Source organism: Diplotaxodon limnothrissa, linkage group LG23, assembly GCF_057381915.1.
Source record: "Diplotaxodon limnothrissa isolate DT_005_m linkage group LG23, D_limnothrissa_male_GT1.1, whole genome shotgun sequence".
NCBI lineage: Eukaryota > Metazoa > Chordata > Actinopteri > Cichliformes > Cichlidae > Diplotaxodon > Diplotaxodon limnothrissa.
In genome coordinates, this window is record NC_140617.1 from 1,781,470 (window position 1) to 1,791,488 (window position 10,019).

At 43.3% G+C, this 10,019-nt stretch overlaps 1 protein-coding gene across 1 annotated transcript; it reads right to left on the reverse strand.

Annotated features, from left to right (window-relative positions):
• Positions 1 to 4,574: 4,574 nt before the first annotated feature.
• On the reverse strand, positions 4,575 to 6,700 carry LOC146607195 (E3 SUMO-protein ligase ZBED1-like). Its single transcript, XM_085347822.1, has 3 exons — positions 5,583 to 6,700; positions 5,154 to 5,406; positions 4,575 to 4,991 (listed from the first exon to the last, which is right to left on the reverse strand). Exons 1-3 carry the CDS (start codon positions 6,698 to 6,700, stop codon positions 4,575 to 4,577), a joined length of 1,788 nt encoding a protein of 595 aa, XP_085203948.1.
• Between the last annotated feature and the right edge of the window lie 3,319 nt (positions 6,701 to 10,019).

Consider the following 10,019-nt stretch of genomic DNA (forward strand, 5'->3'; position numbering starts at 1 on the left):
TCCTGTTATTTTCCTATTCCCGGGATGGTGTCCGTGCTGTGCCGTGCCGTGTTGAGCTGTTTTGGAGTGGATCAGACAGGCTGCTTGGTCCATTCAGCGCTGCAGGGGCGGCGGGGCCTGACGTCACCACGGCAGAGGCTGACCAGGAGCCAATAGGAGAGCAGGAAGAGGAGGCCCCCCGAAGGCGGAAAGCATCCTCAATAGGTGTACAAGGAAGAAGGAGAAAGGAGAGGAGCAGGGGAGTCTTACATGGTATATGAGAAAGTCTCTGGAGAGGCGGGGCCTCGCTCCCTTGGAGACCATAAATAGCTCACTGCAGTGGCTTCCAGAGGGTCCCCGGGCAAGCAGGGCTCCTTTAGGAGAGGAGGAGAAGGGACCCGTGTTGCCAGGAAAATTAGAGTTCAGCTACATGTCATTTTACTTTAGAAATGATCCACGAAGCAACAAAAAAGAAAGCGTGTCTGCTGTCCACGCAGATTTCCCTGCGGATCGTCCAGACTACAGTGTTGTTTCTTCAGCACCCACGTCTGTGACCAAATGCGATGCAAAAATGTACTTTTATAGAATATCAGCAGGTGGGATGGCGGCATCAGTCAATTCAATGCAAGTAAACGCATTTTTCTTCATTTTTATTATTTGGTGATGGGATTGATTGGCCCTATAAAACATGCATGTAGGCACCATCACACCTGAAAAGTATCCCTGTAATCTGAGGTCTTACTACAGCTAAGGGTGCAAAAAAAAGGGAAAAAATAATAAATGAAGCCACACCACAGAAGGAATATTATTGGACACGTCTGAGTCACATTCACAGCACCGTCACCTGTAGCCCTTTTCCCGGCAGTGGCAGCTCCCGTGCAGCTGCTCTCTCAGTGACAGGTAGGATTAGGAGTCTGGGCGCAGTCCTCCTGACACTGCTCATTTCAAACCCCATCGTCTGAGACTGCTCTCCCGGATAAGATATTCCCTCCGGAGGGCCGCTAGTTCAGGCTAGATGAACTCAATCTTCGCTTCCAATTTACTTCAAGCATGGAAAGAAAAGCACACAGTGGCGCTTTGCCGCCGCGGTCCGCCTCCAAACCAGTGCAGGTTGTTTCCATCAACTCCAAGTCCGTCTGAGGGTCCCAGGTGATTGTTTGCAGCTCTCTCTCTCTCACACACACACTCACACACACCACATGTTCAACTAAAACAAAACCAGTAATTTTTCTTTATTTAAAAAAACAAACAATAAGTGAAAGCATTTCTTTTTAGTTTATTTACCGCTTGGCTATTTTAGGTGAGGTTTTAGTAGTTCAAGCGGTGTATCAATTCGACGCATTTATACCCTTTAATATCCAACACATATTTGAGATCTTCTGTGATGTGACTCAATATTTTGCACTAGTAATAGATCAAAACTAGCGGACTATTTTATTTGGCTTTACAAATATCAGAAAAAGGGGAGAACAAGCTCTGGCAAAGTACATTTAAGTTGGCGTCATATTATGCATATTTCCCCCTTTTTGCCCATAAACTGATTCTATCTCTGTTTATTATTTATTTTTATTTATTTATTTTATAGCCACCCTATGGTGTTTTGACCCACAATCCCCTTCGCCTGTATGCGTGGCGTTTCCAGATATAATTTAGTAAAATGAAAACGGACATCAGGATGATTAAAAGGCAGGCTGGGATATTACAGGAATTTTATCCGTCCATCCATCCATCAGTAACGCGCATGTGTGGCGAGGGGATCATATGGTCTCACTTTATTTTCATTATACACTTTTCCCCTCAAGATCATTCAATTTATTCGACTATTCAATTACTCTGATTGTTGGAATCGAGGCCCTTTAGCTGTCCTAGAAAACAATGCAGATAAAATGCTCTTAAACTGTCAGCAAAGGGCAACACAATTAGAATAATTGACGGATGCAAATGCAGCGAGAGAGAAGATACGAGCGCGCACATCTGGTTTAGTGGGACAGTAAATGATGAGGTGCGTTTTTCATCTTTAAATGAGATGGCAAAGCAACGTGGCTATTAGTGCACTGAATGATGTGCAAAACAATCCGCATTTGGGGGGTAATCGTTTTGCATTTTACAAATATATGTATGCTGCACACAACAGTTAAAAATAATAGTAATTGAAGTGTGACATTACAGAGAAGATATATTTAATGTTATTATCCAAGGGGACTCAAACGGCTTCCGCTCTGTTAAATTCGCCCGGGCAGTCAAATGAAGTTTAATTCGTAAACATTTTTAACACAAATCAGTAAAGATGTTTTTGATTTTTCTATTTTTATGATACATATTTGGAAGGAGGTTATTTATCTAAATGAATGTAATCTTGAGAGGAGGCAGCTCTCGGACAATAACTCAAACAGAGGGCGACTCCTTTGCCACCGCCGTTGACCCAAGCACCTCTAATTAGATCTAATATTTCAGTGGATGAGTTCATTGTCACCAAAGCGCAAATCTGCGATTCACAGATCCATCTTAGTGAGAGCAGAGAGTCAGGATATCTTATGTGATCAGGCTTTCATGGAGCGCGATTCATTTGTGGGATGAAAACCTGCAGCAGGCCTGGTTCATAACGAGCCACAACAGAAAAAGCTTCATCTGAGTGTTTATTATTTTTGTGCGTTTAAATCTATTATTTGAATGTTAGTCACACAAACCAACGTGGATGTCAGCTGAGCACATTTGCCATGCAATGGTGATAACACGGTTCAGAGCACAGATTCAGCCTGGGTACGATCAAATTCATGCAGAGACTGCGAGCAGAACAAATGCGTTATGTTCCAGTGGCTTCCCTTCGTGCAACACTTACACTTTAGAAGTGCGTAAATGTATTCTCGACTTCCAAGACGAATTACAGCCCAGCGCATCGCGCAGACCTACCTGGCAGTCTGTCTCCTCTCTGCTCTCCCTCCTCCTCCTCGCCTTCTTCTTCTCCTCCTCCATACCGCCGAGGCTCGTTTCAGCGGGGTGAGCCAGAGCTCGCAGGGAAACTGCAGTAGTCAGTCCACACTTTCTCCGCCGTCCACCCGCAAAACAACATCAGGTAGCAGTGGCACCGTGTCCCCACGCATTTGGTCCGAAAGCAGGAAAGGAACAGAGAGAGGGAGAGAGGCAGAAAGCGAGGGGGAAACCTTAGGAGAGAGCTCGGAGGAGAAAATTAAATTGCACTTGGGGGGCAAATTCTATTAGGGAATAGTTATTGTCTCCTGACAGCTCCTGTCCATTTGGGTAATTAGTAGAAGAGATTGGTTGAACAAACGAAATCTATTCCCGTCAGAAATGATATTTTCCAATTCCCTGATTGAACCTGACCCTGTCCTGCTAAGACGAGGCGGTAATAGGCTCATTTGACTCGAATAACTACAACAGTTTAAGCCAAGCCTGCCCGAAGAAGGATTTCATTTGGATTTTGCTTTATTTTCACGACACACTGATAAGATTTAATTGAAACACTATTAATATTATTTATTTATGACAAGATAAAGACACACAAACAGGAGAATTCAGCAGGATCCCCCTTTAACTGAAAGCCCTTTAAATTATCCAGTTTCAATTATAAGTCCTGTGATGCACTGGCACCTGCCCAAGGTGCTGCCCTGTCTGAATGCTGCCCGTCGTGCTGGAATAGACTCCCGACCCTCACGAACTTCATTAGATAAGCGTGGAAAGCAAATGGATATAAGGATGAATGAAAGCTGAGACCTGAAGCTTAAGCTGCTCTTGCAAACCAGAGCGCAAAAAATAATCTGGATTCAGGTGAAACCTCCTGATGCAAAAATGATGTTAATGTGTGATTAGCAGAAGCCCAGAGCTGCAAAAACACATTAACAGCTCCTATAAGATTACAGTTCCTCTGCAGCTCCTGTTGTTTTCTCTGCATTCTCAGATTTAAAATAGGCATTCTGAATTAGTTCACATTTTCACCGTTCATGGGGCACACGCAGCTAATGCATAGCATTTAAAATACAAGACTGATTTTGACCAACATTATTGAATGAAACCATATTGTTTTTTTAATTTCAGCAAATAAAACCCAAAACCAAATAAAATGCATTTACTCCAGTGTTGTATTTTGATTAGTGCTGTCAAGAGATTAAAAAAAAATAGAGATTAATTAATTATGATTTTTAATTAATTGATCTAATTAATCTCTTTTTTAATCTCACCTAAAAATAGCTGAGGAAAGCCCTCAACTTATTGTGGCAGACCAAAAGACTGATATAACAAAGAAAGTGACTTTATAAACTCATTTATTGTTTAACAAACGTTAAACAGATGCAACCATTTACATACTGTTGTATTCTTTTGTAAAATAAGTGGAAAAATAAATACAAATAAAATCAAATAAATTAAGTGCTGCAAGTTAGCACATCAGAGTTGCTCTTTTCTGAGCAATACAGCACTGAAATTCCTCTGCTTCAGATAATGAAAAATAAAACTGACATTGCAGTGCTGCAAGTTAGCACATCAAAGTATTCTTCCATCACAAAAAAAAGTGCTGAACATCAAGCAATCTATTCTAGTAGGCTACAAATGACACAGCAGCTATGCTGACCACATGTGTCTCATTTCTTCTTCCTCAGCCAGTCGCTAAGACACACCAGCCTGGTAACATTTTCTGGAAGCAAGGCTGCCCTTTTCTTTTGCACTATGTGGCCTGCAAGGCTAAAGAGTCTCTCACAGGGTACAGAGGTAGCTGGGGAGGCCAGGTACTTTTGTGCTAGGACTGACAGCTTTTCATAGACTCCTGAGTGAGCATACCACCACTGCAGGGGACAGTCATCAATACTGATGCTGGGTTCTGCTCTGTAGCGCTGCAGCTCTCCAGACTCAATTCCATCTTCTGAGTCAGAGTGAGACCCCAGAAGGAGTTCGCTCCTCCTCTTCTTCTGAGCTGGTCCATCATCCTCTGTGGAGGGCTGGAGACTATCTGCTCTTCTGGGCTCTGCTGCCTGGAGCATATTCTCCAGAATGGTCCACACCTGAATGAATGAATGAATGAATGAATGAATGTGATTAAAACTAAGTGCTTTTTTTAAATTTTTATTTAATCTTGTAAAGAACTTTGTGTTCCATATAATAAATAAAAGTTTGATTTGATAATGAATTGGACTCATTAGTCCAGCTTAACCTTATTGTCCTACCTGTTCCCTCTTTTCTCTTGGAAGACATTTCAAATCCTTAAACCGTGGATCCAATGCTGTGGCCACCTCGAACCATATCTCGTTGCCATTAGCTCGTCGTGCTGCCAGATCCTTCTGGAAGGCATTCTTGAACTTCACCACGTAGGCAGGATCATCATCAGTAATGTCCATGACACGGTACAGATGGCGAAAAGCAGGCAGCACTACAGAGCAAGAGACGTAGGCCTCACCACCCAGCAGCTCTGTCACATACCTGCAGAGGTGGAGAGGTTTGCTAAATAAACCTAGCTGGATTCATTTAAATCAAAGTGTAACTGATTTCCAATTTAATTGTCCTTAAAAGTTCCTTGTTATGTTCATTAATTTTGATTTTACACATGTAACAGTAGTTTATATAATTAAAATGGGAAGGTGTTTATTTGAACTTACTTGCATGGTTCAAGCAGGAGCTCCAGCCTCTGCAGTTTCGCCCACTCAGCTTCGGTTGGCAAGACCAACCTGTGGTTCTGTTGGTCCAACGTAGCCTGGACAGCCTCTCGGTTACATAGGAGGCGTGAGACCATTGCGAGAGTCGAGTTCCACCTGGTGGGTACATCCTGTATAAGTTGATCGCTCTTCTTTCCGAGTGCTACTTGTTGTTGGTTAAGTTCTGTGGTACTCGCAGGGCTTTGTTTAAAATGACCAACAATCTTGCGGCACTTTGCCAGTACACCGACAAAACCACTGCTATCGAGACATACCGTGATGGTCCTCTGGAGAATGTGAGCATTGCAGGCGATGTGCTCATATGGAAGTGCTCTCATAGCAGCCAGCATGTTTGCTGCGCTGTCTGTGCCAATGGTGGATATCTTGTTTTCAATACCCCAGTCATTTGCTACCTTGAGGAACTGTTCGGCGCATTTATCAGCAAAGTGCCTGGTTTCTGTTCTCATGACGGTCAGTGCAAATGAGTTGAGGTTCCACTCACTATCAATAAAGTGTCCAGTCACCCCAAAATAGCTGTGGTTGCCAGCTGAGGTCCAGTGATCTCCGGTTATAGCAACACAGTTGGGAGAATCCTCCGCCAAAATCTCAAGTTTGTTTTTCTTTTCGCCGTCGTACATTTTGCTGATTTTGGTCGTTACTGTAGTCCTGCACGGCGGCTTGTATGACGGGTCATTGGACGCAATTTGCAACACCTCTGTCAATCCTTCGTCCTCTACTATATTTATCGGCCTACAGTTCATCGCTATCCACTTGGCAATAACATTAGTCAGCCTGTCGGTCGCAGACTTGCTCATACGAGGGGTATTCTCTAGTTTTGTTTGGCGAAAAGCTTTGCTCTGGCTTGCTATATTGCTAACGTCTTCACTGCTAGCTGTTGCTGCACTCGCGGCTGGGTGCTTTGCGTTGAGGTGATAGGCCAAACTTGAGCTGCTTCGGTGGTAAGCAAACTCCTTCTTACACTCTAGGCAGACCACTTTACCTTTGTCAATGGTGCCGTCGGGGCGTTTATGAAATACAAATTTCCCGTTCATTGGGCCAACAACTCTCAGATGCGCCTCCATATCCACACTGTAAGCTAATCACCACTTCTCACCTTGACCTCACGACGTGACTCCACCCCCAACAAGTCAAGCACAAGGAGCCCAGCACATAAAAACGGATTTTATAACATAGCAACTCTCATACAAAATCAATGACGTCAAGAGATTAAAAATTAGATTAACGAGATTAAAAAACATAACGCGCTAAATAGCATTGTAATTAATTAATCGCAATTAACGCGATAATTTGACACCCCTAATTTTGATATTTCTATTTAAGATAACTATTAAAATCAGATTATTTTACTGCAGATGACTGATCATAACAAACTACTCAGTAAAAATGTGTGAAGGCCCGCATCCACAACCTAAAGATTTCCACAGAAAGCCTGTGTTGCGTCTTTGATGCTCGGTGAAAGGAGCAGTGTTGGCTGAGTGAGTGAAAGCGGTGTGACTGACAAGTGTTGGCTCTTCTCCAACTTCATTATCCAAGCACTTCCTGTAAGCTATATGCTAACTCTGGAGGGGAAGGGGTGGGGGTAAAACAGGAGCAGAGCCCCGTTTCCCAAAATCATCTATAAGGTAGTTTCATTGTAAAGAAGTACAATGGGAACAAGATGATCCAGGCTTAACAATGTTTTTGGGAAACTGAGCCCAGATCAGCAGAAGTGAAGGTCGGGGTTGTGTTGTAATGAAATGATGCGGAGACGTGAACTCACAATTTTAAGTCCTGAAAGTTAAATTATGAGATTAAACAAGCATGAAGCAGTGAAAGTGATTATATTGGAGGAATTTAAAAATAGTTACTTAAAATGATATAAAACCCATGTCTGCATTATTAATGTGGAAGGAATCACAAATGAATTCGAATAAGACAAACGCATCAACCTGGGTGTATTCCACAGTTTCATCTGGTGTAACTCTGGTTGGCTGGTTGTGCTGGGTGTGCTGGGTGTGCTGGTTTGGGGTCTTTGGGAGCAAAACAAAAACTTATAATCTGTGCTCATTCATCAGCCATTAATTTGAGTGAACTGACAGAAGTAGAAGTTATTGCATAAACTGAAAACCTTGGTACAGGCTGCATGAACACTCACTGAGATGTTTGCAGATCTCGGCAGATGAGCGTCCACATGAAAGGGGGAGGGACTGCAGCAGAGAAATGAGATGGGTCTGACCCTGCGTGACTCCTGCGTTTAAAAGGCTGCATGTTTAAAACCCGAAAGGGGATCTGGCTTAGTTAGGATGCAATGTATACCAATACCATATATTAACCTCTTTTTCATAATTTATTCACCCCCACTCCACCCCCACACCCACATTCTCCCTCTACCCACAGCAGGAAGCTTTATAGTATTATTAAAGTCAGAAAGAGAGATGACAGAAAAATGCATCAAGCCCCTCCTGCATTTTAATATCAATACCGGCGGGGTAATAAACATCGAGGCAGAGAGCGTACAGGAGACGAGTGACTATAAAACTCTGCATTGTCTAATTTATGGAAGACAGCAACAGGGCAGGAAGGTGAGGTTTTTACCCTTCAGTCAGTGGTTTCATAACGCAACTTTGTCTCAGTTCAAAGCATCAGTTTTAGACAAAACACACAAAAAAGTTTAGAAGAAAGTAATCAGCTCGTGTTACTCCAAGAAGATATACGGTGACAAGGTATGCAGGCAAAGCTCCGCCATGACGGTGTCACCTTAAGCTCAATTTGCCGTTTGTATGGTTGCTTTTATAAGCATTTGTCGTCTTTGACCTTGAAAACAAACAGATTTGTAACAAAGTCAATCGGCAACATTGTAAACTGAACAAACGGATGTTTTCAGATGTTGGTGGACTGTGGAAACCTTCCTGTAACACAAGTCAAAGAAAAACATGTAGATGAGTGAAAACACATCAACTGCAGCTTAATCTGTAGGGATTTATGTTTCCTTCCAGTCTGCGTGCGAAATAACTGATTATTTCTGAGCCTTCTTATAATGCGATTTATTCTTTTCAGTGTTAAATATGAAACTCGAGGATCGGCAACATGGACAAACACTAACAGCTGGAGTAATCCACTGATGAGGCCAAACTACTATCATGTCTGTCCATCACATATGAATATTAAACTGCAGCTGCTATATGGATGGTTTTCAATAACCATAACTAACACTCACTAATTAGTGACATACCAGACATTTTGATCACCAAGTTAGCCAACCTGGGGCTCCTGCCATCCACCTGCTCTTGGATAAAGGACTTCCTGGTCAACAGACCCCAGCGGGTGAAACTGGGTCCTCGCCTTTCGTCCCCTCGCACTCTCAGCACCGGCTCTGCCCGGGGCTGTGTACTAAGCCCACTACTCTACTCCCTCTACACATATGACTGCAGTCCCGCCCACCCAGAGAACATCATTGTCAAATTTGCTGATGACACAACAGTGATGGGGCTGATCACAGAGGGAAATGAGGCAGCTTATAAATAATTTCCCCTACAGATCAATAAAGTATTCTGATTCTGATTCTTACAGAGATGAGGTCCTGAGACTGGGTGAATGGTGTGCATCAAACAACCTGGTACTTAACATCACCAAGACCAAGGAACTCATCTGGGACTTCAGGCTGTGCCCCCCTGCACATCAACAGAGAATGTGTAGAGCGAGTGGAGTCCTTCAAATTCCTTGGCCCACATCTCTGCAGACCTCTCCTGGGCAGCTAACACCACGGCCCTAGTCAAGAAAGCCCAGCAGCGGCTACACTTCCTATGGGTGCTCAGGAAGGAGCAACTAAACACCTCGCTGCTGATGACCTTCTACAGATCCACCATCGAGAGCCTGCTGACCTGTGCAGTGACAGTGTGGCACGCCAGCTGCACCGAGGCAGACAAGAAGAGACTGCAGAGGTAAACACAGCACAAAAAATCATCGGCCGCCCCCTGCCCTCCTTGTCTGCCGTCTACAACTCCCGTTGTCTTAGTAGGGCCAGAAACATTTTAAAGGACACTACCCACCCCGGCTTTTCAACCTAATGCCGTCTGGCAGGTGCTGCAGATCCATACGGGCCAGAACAGACTCAGGGACAGCTTCTTCCCCAAAGCCATCACCGTACTCGACTCAACTGTACAAAAGTAATCTGCACTGAAATATCATCAATTCCCTGCCTGTCTGTCACTGTGTCAGCACTGTACTGTGTATTTATATTTATAGTAGTGTATAGTTATATTATTGTATAGTTTTTATAATGTGCTATAAGCATGTGTGCACTTATATAGAGCTGTTTCCAATTTCATTATATTATGTATAATGACAATAAAGGCTTTCAATTCAATGCAACTATATTCATACTGTCACATAACTGACATT